The sequence below is a fragment of the Salarias fasciatus genome, chromosome 14 (assembly GCF_902148845.1).
Source record: "Salarias fasciatus chromosome 14, fSalaFa1.1, whole genome shotgun sequence".
Taxonomy (NCBI): Eukaryota; Metazoa; Chordata; class Actinopteri; order Blenniiformes; family Blenniidae; genus Salarias; species Salarias fasciatus.
The window spans coordinates 24,900,740-24,921,014 of NC_043758.1; the positions used below are offsets into that span (position 1 = coordinate 24,900,740).

Sequence of the window (20,275 nt, forward strand, 5' to 3'; positions counted from 1 at the left end):
TGTCATGTAGTTTGTTTGGGGAAAGAAACTGGAGTCTGGAGTTCCGAGTGGAGGGTTCTAGTGTCAAGCTTGTAGGGATGATTTGAAATTTACCCGAGGTGTGTGTGTGTGACGAGACTTTGGATGGATGGCAGATCATTCAGTGAGCGGAACGATTCGCAAAGCCGATCCGAAAAAATGAAGAACAGAAAAATATTTTTTCAGTCATTTTATTGCAGTGTAAAGTTAAAAATCCAAGTCATATCGATGACAGTACCAAGGTAATGTTTGCATGTTTGTTTTTTACAGGGCAAAAAGGTTTAGGAAGCAACAACTAATAAGAAGCAAGGACAAAGTTTCTACAACTTGCACAAAAATAATTCCCTCTCAAATTCGCAGAAACATGTATTATTTTAAAATTGAAAAGACAAAAGAGCAAAAATAAAGTTTAAAAACCAAAGAAAAGGCACTTGTAACAGCAACAATAGAACAGTGTGCTGACCCTTTCAATGAACTGCTGAAACAATCCCAGAAGACAGCGGAGGTGATGCATCGTTCAAAAATGGAGGCTTCAAACTGATCCTTCTGGTCCTGAACCTGTTCAGCATGTTTGAACGCAAACTACACAAGCAATTGCATAGAAGTGTATCAAATACTGAATTCAATAACAGCAGTGTAAGAGGTATGAAGAACAAGAAGAGGTACGAGGAGACGTTTCGATGACTGTTCTACTCATGTAAACATGTTTTGTAAACTAAATTGTTCGACTGACTGTGATGAGGTTCATCAATGCGGCTTATTATTTACACCACGTGTATAAAAATTGGCTCATAGTGATCTACACTAAAGTTTTTAACTAAAAAATAGCAACTCGACGCCCACCTCTGTCCGATCTCAGTCCATCATGAGCATTTGAGAAGTTCTGTGGTTGCAGATGAGCTCAGAAATGAGGGTCGTGTTTTATCTTCAGCACCGAAAGCTTTATATATTTAGAAATAAGACACTTAAAAACAGAACGAGGTCCCCAATGAGAGTGATCCCTAATTGCCCTTTAACAGTTTTGTCCCTTTTACCCTTGAAAGGTTTTGAAAAAGAGGGGTTTAGCTTGTGCTTGTGTCCAGCCTCAAATCAAAGACATCCTATTAGGCAGCCTGGGTATAAATAAAGCTTTAAAAGCCCCTGCTTGTTCATTACTATTTAAAGAAGGGGTGTGATTTAAAGGCATTTTAGTCTCCTGACTCGTCTGGAGTAATGGCTTTGTGTTATTTGGTCACTGAAACGCTGGCTTGAGAAAGACGCTGCTTTCTATTCACCCAGGAAATCGTCATCCAGGTTGACGTCGGTGGTGTCGATGTCTTCCAGGTCGAAATTGTCCAGATCCAAATCATCCAGGCCCTACAGGAGGAGAATCATTTCCCTGTGAGTGAAAGAACTTCAAGACAACAAACCATTTCTGGGTAAAACAGGAATTTACCTCGTCGCTGAGCTCTGCCGCGAGCTCCTCTGCTGCTTCCTGGGATTCCTGTGGCGCTGCCGCCTCCTCCTCCTCCTCCTCCTCCTCCTCTGCATCCCCCTCTTCCTGGGTGACTACAGGGGATGACGCCTCGAGCTCCGCCTCAGGTTCAAACAGAGGCTCTGACTTGTCCTCGGGCTCCGCTGGAGGCGTGAACGTGGGAGCCTTCTCCTCTTCGCCGTCTTGTGCCGGAGCTGGCTGCGTCGGGACTTCCAGGAGGTCGAGCAGCGGATCAAAGGCCGACCCGGAGGGAGTCTGGACCGGAACAGGAGCGTCCATCACCGAGGACTCGAAAGAGATGAGCTCCTCCACCGCGACATGTGAAGGTGCAGCTTCCGGAACGAGTTCTTGGCTGAGGGGAGTCTGCTCTGCTTCTGAAGGCGGAGGCTCCGTCACCGGGGGGGCTTCCGTGGAGAGTAAATCTGTTTCCACTTCTTCCTCGACGGCTGGTTCAGATTCAGCTGCAGCATCGATGATCAGCTTCGAGCTGACAGCATCAGCTAGCGCATCCTCCACGGCTCCCGCGTCACGCTCTGCGTCTACCGGTGACACCGCGGTTTCTGTGGCTGGAGCTTCAGGAGAGGGTTCCTCACGGTCTGGGCTGATGTCGTCTTCAGGAACGAACGGTGAAATCTCTGGCTCTGTGGCGGGAAGCTGACCGACGGGCTCGTCCGCCGCGTCGTCCTCCACCAAGGCTGAGGTCTCTGGTTCTGCTTCTACCTCGGGAGACACAGACTGAATCTCTGGTGGCTCCACAGCCTCTTCTGGGGGAGTCACATCCAGAACGGAGGCTGCCGTCACTGCTGTGAGGGCCGAGTCAAACAGGTCCTGCTGAGGAGGAACAGCTTCCTCTGCAACGGCAGCTTCTGAAGGTTCAGCGTCTGTAACAGCCGCCGTTCTCAGGGCTTCACTCACACTGTCCACCAGCTCCTAGACGGGAAGAAACATCACTTCAATTCAGTTTCTCAAGATCTAGATGACATTGTCGAGAACAGTCTGACTGAAGTTCATCAGTTCTTGCAGAAACTTAATCAGTTTTTCTCAAATTGGAATTTTAATTGGCGTTCACAGCATGCAGGGCCATTAGCTCTGCTTCTCAAAGTCAGTTTTCACATCACTTTCATCATTCATCAGAAAATAGTGCCGCCTCATCAGTGAACGTGACGAGAACAAGATGTTAAATATCCTGCGTGTGGCTTCTTTTTATATTCACTTTGAAGGAAAATCACACTTTGATTTAGGAGGAGAAAACAGTACCTCGTCAGTTGTTTAACATTAAATTTCACAAGTAAAATGACACATAACTGGCTAAATCACACAATTAACTAAACTAAAGAGTTTGCTGTTTTTATTTTTTTCCAATGTATGTGTTTCTTGTGATCAGTGTCCCTATATCTGCTAATATTAACACTCTCAAACATCTTCGAAAGTCTGTGACTGCACTCCTCTCAATGTATGACATAAAAACCACTGTTCATCAGCCAAAATCTGAGATATTTCCAACACTGATCTGTTATATGTCACACTGTGTTTATCTGTCTTCAGTTGTTGATCATATAATGAAAGGAGAAAATATCACATTCTATTCAAATTACAAGATTATAGTAAGAACGAGTCTTATTGTTATTTGTGAGTTTAATTTGGGATTTTTTAGTTTAGTTACCTTTTTATCACCTGAAATATATTGCTCAGTTCTCACCCTGAGAACTACAATACTGTCAACAAGAGTAAAATATAGTTCTCCTCTATAGTCGACCAGAAAATGTACAAATCAACCAATAACTTTAAAAATCGCACATTACATCTATTTTCAAACAGAAAGTTTCCTGATTTGGTTTTAAACTTCTCTCATTTGTTTGTCGTGTCCTGATGTTGACCCACATACCCAGCCGTGGCCCAAAGCCTCAAGTGTCGTCTCTGCTCCGTCAGCTGACCTTTGACCTTTAACTTTGAGGCGCAAACTGCTGTTGGACTGCCTGAGGATCTGTGGACATCTGGAAGCGTCCAGACCTTTAAGCTAACCTCTTCAGCATGGCTTGTGTCCAGAATGTGTATTTAGAAAGAATTAAACCATTGCTAAAGTTTGATTTAGATTTAATAACTCCATTCCTCTAACTAAACTTTAACTGTCTTTCAAACTTATCTTTATCTATTTTAAAAGATTTAGTGTACATTTTCCTGATATTTCAGAGCTTATTGTTATATTTTTATGAATATTTTCACTCCCTGGGTCTCTTTTTAAAGATATTTTGATCTATTAATGAAAACACCAAAAATCATTGACACCAACTTTATACAAAACTTGTGTTTTTTGTTTATTTGTCCAATATCTAACAATAACCTGGTGCCTCACCTCCTGCTCGGTGAGAACTCCTTCTGCTGTGAAACCTGCACTCTCCTCCAGAACATTCCGATCTTCATTTGGCTGGTGAACAGAAAAACAGATGGGCCTTCATTTGGGACTCACAATCCACCAATTCATCTCATTTTTGACAGTAATTCAGCATCAGTGACGGCGGAGTTGGTTGTTTGAAACGTGAATCGTCGGACTCGTCCACTGACCGTGATGAGAGGGTATTCCGCGGCCGGCCGGACCCCGGCGTGCGTCGCCTTCAGGTACTGCTCAGCCAGCAGAGCCTGCTGGAGGCCAGGGAAGAGGTTGCTGTACTGGGTGGGGTCGGCCAGAGCATCCGCCGCCTTCTGGTTGACCTTGGAGAGGCTCTCCTTCCACAGCTTCACCACCCTGAGGGGAGAGGGGCGTTTACAGCTCACCGGTAGCACACGAGGAGCGACAGGCACCGTCAGAGCTGTCACTAGTATTTTAACCTTTTCAACAATCCTCATTTTGACCTTGTGGCTTTTTTTGTGGCTGAATAATATACCACACATTCATCATCATCCTGAAATTAACGTACATCACGTGGTGGACTGTACTGCAAGAAAGCGGAGAGATCAGCCGGAGCACTGCTGCATTGTTGTTATGGGCGCCGCCTTCAGCAGGCTCCACTCGTCTCTGTGCTTTAACAGCTGTCAGCTGTGTGAAAGATTTGACAGGTTGCCGAGGGCGTAGCCAAACGAAGAAGAAACCCGACTGGAGCACGAGAGAGCGGCTGGTGCGGCCGTGGAGCTGTGTGACAGCTGCTCGGCATCAGACACTGATTGTCGGGCTGAGGGAGCAGCAGGGCTTCGGTGGCTGAAGCCTTGAGTTGTGCTGGATATTTGAAGGGGAGTAGCTTTAACTCTGCCTTTCCTATTTGTTCACTAAAATGTATCTGTTTGCTGATTTGTTAATCATTATGTACTTTTTTTTTAAACTCTTTTCTGTTTAAGTGTAGTGTGAAGTTTGATTTTTGTGTTTACTGTCAGCAGCTTAACTTCGTTGACACTGGTTTGTTTTGGTTCTTTTTGAGGCAGCTTTCCATTATATTTGTTCAAAAGAGAACAAAACAGATCACTTTGTTTAGCAAATTTCCGTCTGGTTTTTATGTTGCGCTCCCATTTTCCCACCTTGAACAGAAGTCATTAACAGTTGCCAACAAAGAATCATATTTCACTTCATTATTTCAACATTTCATCAAACCCGGTGATAATGGGAGAAAAGTCTGAAGCATAAATAATAAAAGAAAAGGCTCGGCTGCAGCTGGTTTGAATTAGGTGCATGAGAGAAAGTAATGTTATTTGTTAGAAAAAAACATCTAAAAGCAGAAATACATGAACAAATGTTTGTGTTGGAATGCAGGAAGTTGCATGATTTGACTGATTTCTAAGCTTTGCAGCACAAACAAAAGAAGTTCTTCACTAATCTGGCAGCCATCAATAAAGTGGCACTTTTCTCACTTTTCCATGAAAAAGTAAAAGAATCTACTGTGTCATGTGAAGAAAAAAAAGAAAAAGAAAAGAAACTTCTTTGCCGGTCTCAAAATATGCTGCTCTGTACTGATTTATGTGGCATTTATTTCCCCTTCTGTGTGATTTTATTATTCTGAAGGAAGACTGAGAGCGAGTTTAGCGGTGGAGACTTGGGGCTGCGGCGGCTGAAGCCAATTCCAGATGACTTTGGGCAAAGACAGGTTTTACTATGGAAATGCTGCCAGTTCATCACAGGACTAACACAGATAATCACACACACACACACACACACACACACACACACACACACACACACACACACACACACACACACAGGACATGCAAACTGTACACAGGAGGGCCCCCTAAACCAGGAACTGAACCAGAGATTTTCTTCATGTGAAATTCATAAATTCTGAAAAATGAAAGATGGATGACTGTGGTGTTTGGTTTCACTTTACCTGGGGACCTGGCTGGGCATGTACGTCCTCGCCAGGAAAGCCGCCTCGGGCAGTCGATCTGTTTTGATCAGGAGTTCCAGACACTTGTCCACTCTGAAGCAAAGCACAGAACAGCAGAGCGGTATGAACGCCGGGCTCCTCTCACTCCCCCGCCGCTCCGACACTCACCTCCCCTGCATGAAGTAGGTGAGGAAGGCCACGTTGGTCTTCCCGTCCCTCTCCGCGCCCTCGGCCAGTTTCCCCACCATGGCCGCGTTGCCCGAGGTGGTGGCCAGCAGCAGTAATCCGCCGTAATCCTGCGCTTGGTGCAGGCACTCCTGAGCCAAGCTAAACTGGCACTTTGTAGTGGCGAGCTCTGCCAGCTGCTTCCATTTGTGCTCCGACTAAAGCCCCCGCATGTGGAGGTGCCAGAGAGACAGGAGAGAGGATTATCACACGGCGAGAAGCATGAACCTCGACGAGAAGAAGCAGTCGGCGGAGTGCGGCGCGCCTCGGCTCTGACTCACCCTGACAGACGGAGTCTGTATCGTTCACATCACCTCGTTATTTCTGAACCATTTCACGAGAATGTATTCCGATGATTCATCTCATGTCTTCAGGATCTTTTCAACATTCCGACAAACACAGCGGACCTCCTACATGTATGTTTATGCTCACGGTGCATTGTTCACCGTCACGATGGATTTATTATACAGCTCAGAGTTAAAGCCAATAAGTTAGCATATCTATTTCCATAATCCATCTGGAGTTGGAGTGAATGTGTCTGAACCCGGTCCTTGTTAAATGTGGCTAAAGTGCTAGTTTGTTATCTTCCAAAGGCCAGGCTGCTGCCCCATTCCCCATCTCCACCTGTCCGTGTGTTTAAGTGTTGTTGTTATGATCCAGAAAAGCAGGGAATGACTGACCATGTGGAGCTGCATGATATTAGCCATAATGCGATCGTGATTTGATTTGCAAGCACTTTAGTAAATGACGTTAAGGTTCTTTATCTTTGTTTTCTCTCCTTCTGTGTAACAGTGCTCTTTCTCCTGCCGCTAATCAACATTAGTGTGGTTGTGTTGTGATTTTTTTCTCAAACTTTATGGTCTGAAATGCTCATACGTACCGAGTAGACGGACAATTAGAGCAGTAGGGCTACATCGGATTCACCGAATATTTAGACAACACATTAAACACATTAGCAACACATAATCATGGCTACAATATGTGATACACACATTAAGCAACACAATTCAAATCCATCACCTGATCTAAAAAAAAAAAAAAGTTTAAAGCACTGCTGTCTGTATTTCTGTTCAACTTGTAGCCACACACACACACACACACACACACACACTGTGGCCTGACCTCTGCCTCCAGAGCCAGTTGGTAGGCCGTCTTGAGCTCCCCCAGCTGCAGGGCCAGTTCAAACCTGTGCTCCGGGTCGGTGGACACAGCCAGGGCCTGCTGCCTGAAGCCCTGCAGCACACAGGAAAACAAAACACACAGCGGCGTGTCAGCCACTTCTACATCCTGCAGGCGCCTGACGAACCGATGAAACTACAGGATGAATATGTCTGTATTCTCTCACCCACGGCTCCTAAGTGATGGGTTAGAGATGGAGAGCTAATTTCATTCTACATCGGTTGCACCTGTGACAAATAAATTACTCTCTTCTAAAGATTGACTTCCAGCGACAAAACTTTAAGATGCATGTACCTGTTTCTCCAGGAAAAGCGCCACCCTGGTCCTCTGCTCCTTGGGGATTGTGGGTAGAACTTTATCGGCCGTGCTGAAGTCTTTCCTCATGACGGCCGTCTGGTACTCCAGCATGGAGAGCAGAAGAGAGTAGCTGATGATATTCAGCTCCTTGTCTCCCAGGTACAGGCGGTCGTCCTTTGGGATGTAGCCCAGCAGATACATGGTCCTGAACCGAGAGAGACACCTTGGTCATGTATTTCACGGAAATTGATTGAATGCAACAGGAGAGGATAAAACTTTGAGGAATTCCTGTGGTTTCTACCTGTCCATGTGAGCGATGGTGATGATCTCTCCTCCGACGTAGTAGTTGAGTCTGTTGAGGGAGCTGGTGTAGATGAAGCAGTCTCCCACCCACAGCCCCGTCTTCACCACCTCCTGCACCTCCCCGAGCACCTGCTCATCAGAGCGCCGAGCAATGAGGAGTGTGTCGTTCCCTGACGGTGTGTAAACCCATGTGAACGCTGCTTTCTGACCTCAAACGCGTCCTCGATCCCGTCTTCAGCCATCGCCTCCTTGGCTTCCTGGGCGGCCAACACTCGCTCCGGCAGGTAACGCAGCACAAAAAAAGACTCGTCTGTGGCGATGCTCACCAGTTCCCCGGAGTCGGACCAGAAAATCTGAAGATAACAAAGAAATATGAGATGACCAAAAAAAAAAACACTGAGCGTGAATTTGTCGGCCCTGAGAGCGTGACAGACGTGTTTCGGTTGGATCTCGATGCGGCGGATCAGCTCGTTGTTCTCCCAGTCGAAGAAGGCCAAGCCGCTGTTTGACTTCACTCCCAGTAAGAAGCCTCCAAAGATTCCTGTTAGGCAAGCCGATGTTAATTAGTAGAGATGGGACACACACACACACACACACAATACTTAAGATGTAAATTAAGCCCACCCTCGGCCCCAAAGTCAGGCTTGAAGGCTTTCTTCTGTTTGAAGTTCTTGAATATTTTCACCATGCTGCTGCCTTCCCTGGTGGCATACCTGGAAACATAATTCAGCTTTTATGGATTTATTTGGACATTAAGGTGTAAAAGTTGATCCGATTACGTCTAAAAGCTCCATAAACTATTTATTTGTCTCCATAATGTTCAGAGAGGATCCATGAATGTGCTGCATTCTGTGAAAACCCCTGATTTTCAATTCTGTCTCTGTTTGAAAGGAGCACTCAGACTTACTGTGAGGAGTCATGCGCCCAGACAAACTCCTGAGCAGCACCGAAGCTCTTGTTCCTCAACGCCATGGCGGTGTATATGATGTATTCCCCATCTCCACACACCACCACAAACCTGCAAGCAAAAATAAAACACGACACTGTACGTGCTTTCATTTGAACCTAACCCTACACTGTCCGTTGGACATCTTTAGTGTAGGTGTTAAATTAGTTGGATAAAATGGAAACAGTTCTTCAAATCTCTTGAGGCTCCCTCCACACACACACACACACACACACACACACACACACACACACACACACACACACACACAGCCAGCTCTCTCACCTCCCGTTGGGGCTGTGCTGGATACTCTGCGGGTAAATCTCGCAGCTCCCCATGTCTTTGACGCCCAGCGGGAGCCTCTCCCCGTCCATGACCTCGGTGTCTCCCATGGCCTTCAGGTTGGCCTGCTGCACCTCGGAGTGGCGAGCCCACATGATCTTCCCGCTGGAGTCCATGGACATGGCCGGCTCCTCTCGGCCCAGCTGCGTACAGAGGGGGTGCGAGACAGATGAGGGGAGTGTTTCTAATACAGCAGGTCAAAGGGTTAATTCACCTCATCCACCGAGTCAGACAATCTCGTTGAGTGTCTCAATACACTGTCTTGTGGTGACGCATGTATTTGAAAGCTAAACAGCACTGGTTCAGAGGGGAAACTAGAAAACTTTGGTCGATATCACAGCAGTAAATCATAAAGTTGTCTGTAAAATAACACTGGAGCAGTTATTTTTCTTTCAGCAAGCCAAACATTAGAGATTACACCAATTTACAGCAAAGTAAAATATCATTAAGCAATTTAGAAAGAGAAATTATCATCTCAAGAAAGAAACTCAATAAAATGTGTGAAGTCACATCGAGCATGGACTATTTAGTTTTTTAATTTGCAAAAATTCAGGTGATTTTTTTTTTTTATAATAGTAAAATTTATTGTCACTACATCTTTTTATCCCATCTTTAAAACCCACATTTTGTTTTAGGTTTTTAGGTTTTTATAAGCTTGCAGTTGAAGATGACTAAAAAGGGACTCTTATTAAGTGCTCTATCAGAAAATATTCCAAATTCATTGAAAATAAAATTAAAAAAAATACATATAAATGAATGAATGAATGAATAAATAAATGTGGGAAATATTGTTTTTCCTGACCCAAAACAAAGGGTTGAATGGTGATCCGCTCTGAACAGTGAGTGTTTGGGTTGAATTTCTCAGTTATTTTTAGATTTAACCCCATTTTGAAGCAGATATTTTTAGCATGTAAGCCAGACTCATCCAATTGACACACATCAGTGAGCGTGCAGCAGGTTGTAAGCTCCTCTAAGGCCCTGCTGACCTCCTCTGCTGCTCCGCTCAACCCCATATCCACTCATGCAGATGAACATGTGGCGCTTTATGAAGAAAGACGAATTGAAAGGAAACTTTTTCAGATTTCATATTTACACTGTGTGTAAATCCTGAAGTTTACGGATTAATTTGATCAACAAAGTCCATAAATTTCTTCTTATCAACGTGAAACAGGTCATAGCCGGCTCCTCATCCTTTATTGTGTGCAGCTTGTGTTTTCCATGTTCCCCTCTTCTGTTCCTCAGACCTTTATCTGCTCTCACGCAGAACTCAGCGTAACACCAGGAGGTGAGTATAAAACCCTGGCCCACCTTGATGATGATGCTGCCTTCATCGTAGCCGATAGCCACGTTGTTGGAGCCCTGCAGACCGCAGATGCACCACGCCCGCTCCATGCCGTAGTTGAGTGTGTTTTCCAGCCGGTAGGTGTTGGAATGCCACACTCGCACAGTGCCTACGGAGAAGAAGAAGAAGAAGAAGAAGTCAAACCGCAGCAGGATGCTGTGCTGATTCTGGACGACACAGTTGCTAAGAGTTTGTGTGTGAAAGTGTGAGGTTTGCCCACCGTCCTCGGAGCCGGTGAGGATGATGGGCAGCTCGGGGTGGAAGCTGACGCAGGTCACGTTCTGAGCGTGGCCCTCCAAGGTCTGGACGCAGGTTTTGTTCTGGAGGGGAAACACAAAGCAGTGATCACAGAGTTGTGCATAAAGATTCCCTAACATGACAGAATGGAGACTCTTGTGAGAATGTTTTAAATCCTGCACATAGAAAACAAGACCATGAAGCAGAACAACAGAAACACAAAGAGAGTAGAGCGTTCCTACCTGGTAATCCCAGATCTTCACCAGGCGATCATCGGCCCCTGATATGAGGTAGGGCTTGTCTCCTCCGCTGTAATAATCGATACAGTTCACTCCCTTCTCGTGGCCCTCCAGAGTGAAGTTGGGGGTCTTGGAGCCGAGCTGCCACACCTGCGGGACCCCATACACCGGTGAACTACAGTCTGGCAGCTTTGTTGTTATATTTCTCAAACTTCAAATGACACTTCCCACAATTCCTGTTGATTCTTGCATGTTGTCCTTTAAAACTTCACTTCGTCTGTTTGTAACTTTATCCTAATGTGATAGTAATAACACTAATTAAGTGGGATCTCTTTTTTGTGTGTGTGTGTGTGTGTCCTTGATTTACCTTGTGGGGATCAAACATTTGCACTCCCAATATCTTAAACGCAAACACTTTGTCACTGTTGTGATTTTAGAACTGACATTACTTCTCAGCCAAAGTTAGAGTTAAAATAAATCACTTAGCTGTAGGCAGCTCAGATGAGTGTAAGGAGGCCCTGCAGTAACTGATAATGTAATGATGGGGAATGATATTCATTTTTGCAGTTTATATACAATAAAGCCAGTATTATAATAACTTGCCATTAGTGTGTTACATTTTGGCAATAATTACATCAGGTACCATTATTATTTGCTGACTGTTCCATTGTAAAGGTAGAAGTAAAAACTCATTTGAAAATGTAATAAATACATGAAAGTAGCGATACATGAATCAGTCCTTGACAATCAAATATTTTTTAACAGTTTTTTCTGCAGTTTGTTTATCAAAATAGAAACAGTGGATATCAGAGTTGTCATACTGATTCACAGAGGATAAATATCCTAGATAGACTAAAATACTCATTAGCTTTATTACATCTAAAATAGCCCAAATTATTTTGCTGTTGGCATGTGAATTTTATTAAACTCCAGTCCATTAATAAAATATAAAAGCACACATATGTTATACTCATTGGGCTGCTGATTCATTCGCTAATTAATTCCTGGGATACAGTTTTTCATCTTCTGTCTCTTTCACATGTCTGAATATGAATAAATTAAATTTCTTATCTAAAGAATGCATTATTATACTGCCTGGGAAACATAATTAATGCTGTATGATTGCATTTATCCCTGTTTTAATTCATTTAATTGGACGACAACCTGCAAGATTCTGTACAAAACGCAGAATCCACAGCATTTTCCTAGTATTCAAAGGTTCATACTTAGTCTCAGTTATGAGGAAATGAGTCAGTTCAGGTAGGACTTCAGTATGTGGAGGATTATCTTACTGTGTTATTGTGTGCGAGTTGGTCCCACATGTAATCCTGTGCAGTTGTGTGGGTGTCCTTGTTTTGGATTTTGCATCGTTTTGCATGTTTTCAAGGTTTAGGGATAAGAATAAATGTATTCAAGATTTGGGCTGGAAATGGCAAGAGGTAGGATTTGAGTTAGAGGCACTAGAAGTGGCAGAAAAGTGGGATTTTTTTTCTTTTTTTCTACAAGTGATGCTCTCTAAATGTGCGTGTGTGTACCTTAATGGTCCTGTCCAAAGATGCACTGGCAAACTGGTTGTTGTCTTTGGGGTTGATGACGATCTGCATGACGTAATGAGTGTGTCCCTCAAACACCTGACTGCAAATCCACTTTTTGTCCCAGTCCCACAGCTTGATCAGCATGTCATCTGAAAACACACACAACACAAACAATGATTACAAAGTAAGACGTCCGAGCTACCGCCTGGTAAACTCTTCAATATGTTACAGCAGGCGTCGCCTCCTACCGCTGCTGGTGAGGATGTAGGGCTGCGTGGGGTGGACGGCGATGCAGCGGATGTAGTCGGAGTGAGCCTCGAACAAGTAAACTCTCTCCAGAGTGTTGTAGTTGAACACTCGGATCTGCATGTCATCCTGCAGACAGACACAAACGTCTCGAAGTGCCTTGACGAGGACATGAAACTAACTGTGGCTGCGTTATAAGAGAATCTTAACTGTAACCTCTTACTTACCCATTTCAATTTTTTACATTTATTTTACGTCAAAATAATCTCAGGTTTATAATTCATGAGTGCTGGGATTGTATTAATAATTGGTGAGTCGCAGTGGAAGAGTATTTTTACTGACATTTCTGTCATGATATGTAAGATAAAATAAGCAGAAATTAAAAGTGTTCTGTGATTTGGGAGAAGTCAATATGACATCTCTGATAACTTCAGTAACAGAAAAGCTCTCACAGAAACAAGAACTCAACAAACTGTGATGTTGAGGTTTTGGTTTATGGAGACCAGGGGAGTCAGACATATTTTAATGAAACCGTCTGGTGTAAAATGCAGTGAAATGTCCCAAACCAACTTCCCATAGCTGTTTCATGATGCATGTTTTTACAAACTTCCCTGATGTAGATGAAATAGCTTCAGTGTACACTCATTTGTTCATTTCCAAACTTTTAAGGTTAGACCAACTGCTGTCATCGTGAAGTTTTCATCATGAAACACCCTCAATCAAATCAAGCTTTAGAGAATATGTATATATGTACTACAAATCTGGGCTTGTACCAGCTAAATATGTAAATGACATGTTACTAGCAATGTAATGAAGTGTAACTTTATAGATATCGTGTGTGAAACTTCAGCAAAGCCACTTGCGTGCACCGGGTGGCAGTAGTGAGCTACACAGCACCTGTCACTCTGGCTTTCGCAGTTTCTTTTTGCAAATTTTTAATTAATGTTTGATTTATGTGACATACAAATAAGACATTTTCCAAAAGAGATTGCATGAGGACATTAATCTATCTGTAAAAATTACAAGTGAGACCAAAGTCTTGTACACTCACAGACAGAACAGATGCCTGGTGCCTCATTACACCCTCTTGTGGTGAAATGTGGAATTACCATAGTGAATGAGTTGGTGTATCACAAACATTCGCACATAACGTGGCATTTTATATAAAAACTCACTGCTCCAGCAATGAGCCAGTGCTTCCTGGCAATGAACCGAACCACTCTGACCGGCAGATCGCACAGCTCGAAGGTTTTGACGATTGTCTGCAAACAGAGAAAAACACAAAGCATCATCAGATTGCGGACGGACATGGAAGAGTCAGCAGTCAGCGGGTGGATGCAGGTGTAAATTGAGGACCTGGGACTCATAGTTCCAGACCACCACGGTGCCGCTGTACAGGCTGACCACCATCCACGGCTCGGTGGGGTGCAGGTCAGCACTCTTCACCCGATCCGACCGGGCAGTCAGCTTTCGCTTGATGTCCAAACGTAGAGGCTGTTGAATTGAAAAAAGGGAAGATATCAAAACAATGACTTCGTTAATCAGCTTTATTGTTTCAATCAGATTCCGGTCAGTTTTCACTGTATCCAATGAGAAGAGCTGAGTTCAGATGGGTGGGGGGTGTGTCCATTCACCATTCTCATACCACATTTCATATGCATGCCTGCTTCTGTCACATCCTATCAGATCAGTAATCACAGCATTTCATTTATATCCCTCAAACACATGATCACGCAACCCATGAGGAGTGTTTAGTTCTTTTTTCTGCTGTAACTGTACATTATGTTTCTGCATATGGCGACAGCAGGCAGGCTGAACACCGCGTTATGAAGTTTTCACCTGAGATAAAAGTTAAAATTCTGCTCGAAAACAGGACGAAAACCGCGTCGTGTGGCTGTTGTTGTTGTCACCCACCATGTTTCCAGGTCCGGGAGTCCCCGCGGTGCTGTGTAGAATTGTAGCCGGTCCCCCTGATGCCCTCTCCGGGCTTCGTCCCAGGATTTCAGCGCAGAGGAACTTCCATGAATCTCTCAGCACGCACGATGATAGACGGACTTCCGGTGGGAGAATTCACAATAAAACACATAGAATCGTCACACAGACGCGCAAACTAACATGTTGGAGAGCCACTTAGAGCTTTGCAGTTTATAGTTTTTTATTATAGGGGCTTCTAACAAAAACAAATTCTGATGTGGCCTCATCTTTAACTGATCTGTCGATTCCAAAAGTAAGTTTTAATTAGTGAAATGCAAAATATATTTTGAGTGAATGCATCTGTTCTAGGAGCATCTCAGTTTTATCAGCACATTAAGCGGGCAGTGGATGCTTTATGAAGACGCCAACACTAGGCTGAACACTCAAAACGTTGGATTAATAGGACTTAAACTGAATAATTTGCATGTCTGCAGAATATGGAGGCAACAAAAGACGTCTTAATGCAATACTATGAAGCATAAAATGCAAAAAAAAAATAAAAAAATAAAAAAATAAAAAAAACAATTAAGGCGGTTGAAAACGCATTAGCGCTCAGTGGTTTTATTTTGAAACAGGAGCCCCTCGTTTCCGGTCCGCTGCCGTGTAACTTGATGCGGTTTCTTTTGTTGACGTGGATCCTTCAGCTTCCTGTGGAGCAGTTCAAGATCCGGTGAACCAGGAGAACCGGGAGAACACGCTGTACCTGCAGCACACTGTAAAAACACAGCAACAGTGCGACCTTTCTCAGGCTGTACCTGCACACACTGTAAAAACCAACAACATGACCGCTCACACTCAGATTTTCTTCCTCCAAAGTATTTTTTTTAAACTTATTGGAATTTTTTAAAGTGAAATTAACCATTCCCTACGAATTTAATTTGGATCATTTTATGTAGTGCATCATCATAGTTTAAATTTAGATCTTTTTGTAGAACAATTAATGAAATCGTTTACATATAAAAACCATTATGAATATCATTCAGCAGAAGTTCAGGTAAATAAATGACTTTCAGCCAGTCCTTAAACATTTAAAGTTAATGTAAAATATGAAAATTATAACATGAAAAAGATGCAGGGTAATCAGATAAAACGGCTAAGTTACTCTCATGGTTCATGCTTTGTTTCTTGTGTTCTTTTTTAGATTCTGACTCTGTGTCTGGTTTCAGGCTCCTTGACTTCCTCTCATCGTGTCTGGTTGTTGTTCCCTCCCTGTGTGGTTGTCTTCACCTGGTCGCTGTGGTATATATCAGCATCTTCTGTGTTGTGTTTGTTGGTTAATCTGTTTGTCTGTTTGCGCAGTTCTCTTGGGTATCAGTCTGTGTCACTGTGGCCTGCTTTTCATTTCCTTATAATTAAGTAATTATTGTGATCTCATTCACTTTATTTTGACCCAAAGACTTTAGTAAAATAGTAACAAAGCTGCTCTTCATGGGAGACTAATGTTTTCAAGACCTGACCCAATGCTGAGTCAAGACAAATTCCAGAGTGTCCCAAGACCAAGATTTTAAGGGGTAGAGACTGTAGACCACAATCTTAAAAATATGTACCTATCTCAACTACTACAACACAGAGCTTCTCATTGAGCTCAACAAAAAAAATGCAACAGCTTCCAAACTGTACAACAAAGGGAATAGGTAACACTAGTTTTATAAAAGTAATCAGATTCTGACTGGTTACTGAATGAAAAAATTACAAAATTAGTGGAATGGTCTCTTGTTTGTTTGTGTTAAATGTGCTATAAAACAAAGTAACACAAGTGAAAGTTTTATGGCTCGACACAATAATCGACGAGCATGTGTTCAAAGAATTTATTGCATCTCTCCACAGTCACATTATAAATAAACAATCGCATGTATAGTTTTACAACAGCAGGCAGTTAGTGCAGAAGTTATTCAGTCCGATCTCACTGTGCCTTCTTGAATACTTGGCGGCACAGTTTGTCCTCAACATGAATCTCCTGGAAAGAGAGAAGGGTAACAAAACAGACCTTCAGACTTTGAGGCTGCAATAGACATGCTCCTCAATAAACTACTTCATCAGACAGATTATGTGGTTCAGATAAAGACTGTAATCTCCTTGCTGTTATTACCTTTGTATATGAGGTGAATTATGGCAGTGTCATTAGGAATTGTGTTATAGGCTGTGCTTAATTGTTTTTTTATGGAATGTTTTTGTTGGGTTTGCAGCCATGAAAAACCTTGAAAATCAAAGTAAATAAAGCTTTATTTCTCACCAGGTGCAGCAGATCTCCCTCAATCCACTGTTTCCAGCCACGATTCTCCTTCTCCCCTTTCATAACACACACCAGCTTGTCCCCATCCCAGGTAACCAACGTCTGTTGCATCACAGAAACAAAGAGGCGATAATGAATCGGTTGTTCTTCTTGCCTCATCAGCTGCTCAGACGCATATCACTGAGGAAACGTTCTCACCTTGACCTTGCGGTTATCCAGGCCCTTGGTGTACTCCTCGAACTCCTCGCCGATGGTGAAGTTGACCTCGTAGTTCCTGAAGGTGCTGAGGGTCTTGGTTTCGAACTTGTCTCCGTTCTGGACGATGACCTTGGTCTGGTGCAGGTGGGTGGCGATCTTTCTGGTGGCAAAGTCGATGTCTGCAAGGACACAGGAGGGAACTGAACGTCAGCTAAGGCACAAAGAAAGACTTGGGTTAGTGTGTGTATGTGTGCGTAGGCGCGCAACACCATAGGCCACTTATTAGGATTCGTCTTGGTGCTTCCCGAAATGCTCGTTTACCTTTTAAAAATGACCTTGCTCCTTGTCAGATGGTCCCAAATGAGTTTCCCCGCCTCCAGTTTTGGCACTCTGCTCTGCCCGTGAAAACCACCCAGCCCGACTGTTTAGATATTCATATCCCATTTGCACTAAAGTGAAAATTCAATTTCTTCCCATCACTCTTACAGATGAGGCCCCCATATTTACCCATCCAAATGATATTTTTGACCCATTTCCATCAAGATGTCATTTTCCCCATGCTGCTGGATGGAAATGAGGTTGAAGCATTGAGGATTTCCCGGATTTCGTGGGTGAGCGCAGTGTATCGAGGGGGTTGTTTTATGAATTGCAGATAGAGTCGTGAATAATGGAAGTGTTTCTGGGCCTGATCAATGACGCACCACAAGGAGAGGAGGGAAGCCTGATTTTTACCCCCACATCCTTTGAAAATGACGAGCTGGCTCATCGCCTGATCCGGGACTGGAATTCGTCTTCCTTTCCGGCGGATCAGGAGGATGAAAATGCAGACAGGAGTGAATCAATATTTATTTGGCGAGGTAGGAGACGGCAACCGCTCACGGAGTGGAGGTTAACTTGGCCTGACAGCAGCTCAATGAGGAAATGAAGCAGTGCCACAGCACTACAGTCTTTTCCCTCTCTACCTCTCTCTCTCTCTCTCTCTCTCTCTCTCTCTCCCTCTCTGTTACACCCATGCCAGATCCTCTGCTCTCTTCACTCAGTTGTATCTTTAAATGCAGCTCGCTCATTAATCTTCGTTTTTAAAGAGGGCTACACGCCACCTTTCTTCCTCCTTTTCTGCAACGTTACACATTTAGTACGACTCCAACTCACCGAGGGCCTTCATGACGTCCTCAAAGTTTTCATTGGTCACCATTTCCCAGCGTCCATTGTAGTCGGCAGGCATTTTTGAAGGGAGTGTGTGAGAGCGGTGTGAGAGAAGGAGTTACGCTTGAAGTTCGTCTCAGACGAGAGACCGTTCAACGTCTCAACCCTTTATATACACTGTGCGCATGCTCGTGTGTGTGTGTGTGTGTGTATGTGTGTGTGTGTGTGTGTGTGTGTGTGTGTGTGTGTGGGCCAAAGGGCAGGGTTTGCCTGATAATTCTCTGGCACAGTGTGTGTGTTTAAATGTGTGTGTATAATGTATAGTACCCATTCGCCTAATTACGTGCGATAAAAGACGTCTTCTCTCAGTGTGCAGTTGCTGCACATGCGACTGTGCATTAAGCTGCTCCACTCACATAGTCTGCTGCACAATATTATTTCAATCCCCATTTCCTCCCAATGAAGCAGCTTCTGCAATTATTCATTCTAATGTGCTGGGATGGAAAGAAGATGGCATGGAGCATGAACAGATGAAGAGTGCTTATTAGCCACAGCCTCAAGTTTATTTCTGGAGTCCATTTCTTGGCTCGCCGTCGAAGGATTGGTCAGTTTTTAAGATCTGCAGCACGAAATTCTTTCGATTCAAATGCAAATACACGTTGGCTCAATCCTTTTGCATAAATGCCTTGAAGATTTTAGACTCACTTCTGGAGTTATTTCAAGATGAGAAGTTAATGCTTATCGATGCAGGACTATCAGATGGAGTTGGTTTATCAGTGAAGGAGTGGCAGCTGACAAGTTAAAGGAAGTGTTGGACCACTGTGTGTCTGCACATTAATACGGTGCAACTCTACCTTTGATTTTGAGCTCGACTGAAAGAGAAGAAACGGCAACCTTCAAAAAGATTTGAGGTTTTGATCCTGCAGGTGAGCAGTCTAGGTCCAAACTCTTCAATAGCATTCCACTGGATCTGGATCTAACGGATGTGGGTGCAGAATATGATCCACATCCTCTCCGTGCTTATCAAACGATCAGGCAACCCTCTGGATGGAAACAAGACACCACTTCTGTTAAAAGGAGGGTGTTTCATCATCGGAAAGTGTGTTATCTCGTGATAAGGACTCATCCCTCTGTCGAGTTTACATGTTTTCTCTGTGCCTGGGGCGGTGGAGGTCCCTCTGGGTGCTGCACCGTAGGACACCCACTGCTCCTGCTGTGTTTTCTTAAGGTTGGTTATGAATAGGGTGGGTTAAATGCAGAGGAATAATTTCCCCAAGGAGATCAATAACGTATGTTTCCTTTGAGTGGATTTCCTTAAAGACCTCCCTCATGTTGCTCCAGTTTTTCATTGAGCTTGTGTGTGTGTGTGCGTGCGTGCGTGCGTGCGTGCGTGCGTGCGTGCGTGTGTGTGTGTGTGTGTGTGTGTGTGTGTGTTAGCTTTGTGATGGACTAATGCACTGTCTAGAAATACAGAAGATAAATGGAGTGATAAGAGGATGGACAGCTGATTTGCACTGAAGCTTCCTCTGAGGCACTGCGTGTCAAATGTTCACTGCTGCCAGAGACATGAGATATGTTAAACTATAAATATGTAATCTATAAACTTTAAACTGTCTGGCTCTTTCTACACTCGATAAAGATTTAAATATGGATTAGATAAACCGCTTTACATATTCAATATTCCTATTTCCAAGGCAAATAACCCTAAAGCCTTCCAAAGCAAGTACATAACATACACATTAAGCTACCCGTAAAACCTGACAATAAAACTGTATTTTAGAACTCCTGAATAAATTTAATGATGCCATCAAACAATCTTTTCATTTTTGAATCTGAATGTCATGGAAGAACAGTTCATTTTACCTTTAGGTGGACTTGACTGGGCTTTGGAGAAGGATGATGTTATTGCTATTAATTTTTATTTATCGGATTTCAGTTGTATGTGCACTAAATCGTCATGTCTGCAACAAATTTTCTAGACCGAGATAATTTTGTCATTTTTACCTCAAGACGGAGGGGAATTAGGATGCA

The 20,275-nt window shown here is 43.6% G+C and overlaps 2 protein-coding genes across 3 annotated transcripts; both read right to left on the reverse strand.

The window, feature by feature from the left end:
- Positions 1 to 199: 199 nt before the first annotated feature.
- On the reverse strand, positions 200 to 14,719 carry LOC115401018 (COPI coat complex subunit beta 2). The gene is made up of 22 exons (XM_030109143.1): positions 14,608 to 14,719; positions 14,050 to 14,187; positions 13,869 to 13,955; positions 12,696 to 12,822; positions 12,448 to 12,596; positions 10,916 to 11,062; positions 10,657 to 10,756; positions 10,403 to 10,545; positions 9,038 to 9,237; positions 8,714 to 8,824; positions 8,431 to 8,519; positions 8,241 to 8,347; positions 8,016 to 8,159; positions 7,805 to 7,935; positions 7,501 to 7,708; positions 7,150 to 7,260; positions 5,971 to 6,185; positions 5,803 to 5,895; positions 4,055 to 4,235; positions 3,846 to 3,917; positions 1,454 to 2,422; positions 200 to 1,374 (listed from the first exon to the last, which is right to left on the reverse strand). The coding sequence occupies exons 1-22, from the start codon at positions 14,608 to 14,610 to the stop codon at positions 1,285 to 1,287; spliced, it is 3,615 nt and encodes a 1,204-aa protein (XP_029965003.1). The 5' UTR covers positions 14,611 to 14,719; the 3' UTR covers positions 200 to 1,284.
- A 1,795-nt stretch (positions 14,720 to 16,514) lies between these two features.
- Positions 16,515 to 18,394, reverse strand: LOC115400669 (retinol-binding protein 2). Of its 2 annotated transcripts, none has more exons than XM_030108681.1 (4): positions 18,251 to 18,394; positions 17,105 to 17,277; positions 16,901 to 17,002; positions 16,515 to 16,624 (listed from the first exon to the last, which is right to left on the reverse strand). In XM_030108681.1, exons 1-4 carry the CDS (start codon positions 18,321 to 18,323, stop codon positions 16,571 to 16,573), a joined length of 402 nt encoding a protein of 133 aa, XP_029964541.1. In that variant the 5' UTR covers positions 18,324 to 18,394; the 3' UTR covers positions 16,515 to 16,570. The 2 variants fall into 2 exon arrangements, with proteins under 2 accessions (XP_029964541.1, XP_029964540.1); XM_030108680.1 differs by having other exon boundaries at positions 17,099 to 17,277.
- Between the last annotated feature and the right edge of the window lie 1,881 nt (positions 18,395 to 20,275).

Excerpts from the sequence above, each read along its gene's own strand:
- LOC115401018 (XM_030109143.1), bottom strand. Across the intron at positions 6,186-7,149 it reads AACTGGCTCTGGAGGCAGAG|TCGGAGCACAAATGGAAGCA; the intron begins GTCAGGCCACAG and ends CGGGGGCTTTAG. Across the intron at positions 1,375-1,453 it reads CGGCAGAGCTCAGCGACGAG|GGCCTGGATGATTTGGATCT; the intron begins GTAAATTCCTGT and ends CTCCTCCTGTAG.
- LOC115400669 (XM_030108680.1), bottom strand. The coding sequence starts at position 18,323 with ATGCCTGCCGACTACAATGGACGCTGGGAAATGGTGACCAATGAAAAC. Across the intron at positions 17,278-18,250 it reads GGACGTCATGAAGGCCCTCG|ACATCGACTTTGCCACCAGA; the intron begins GTGAGTTGGAGT and ends GTGTCCTTGCAG. Across the intron at positions 16,625-16,900 it reads AGGGAGATCTGCTGCACCTG|GAGATTCATGTTGAGGACAA; the intron begins GTGAGAAATAAA and ends CTCTCTTTCCAG.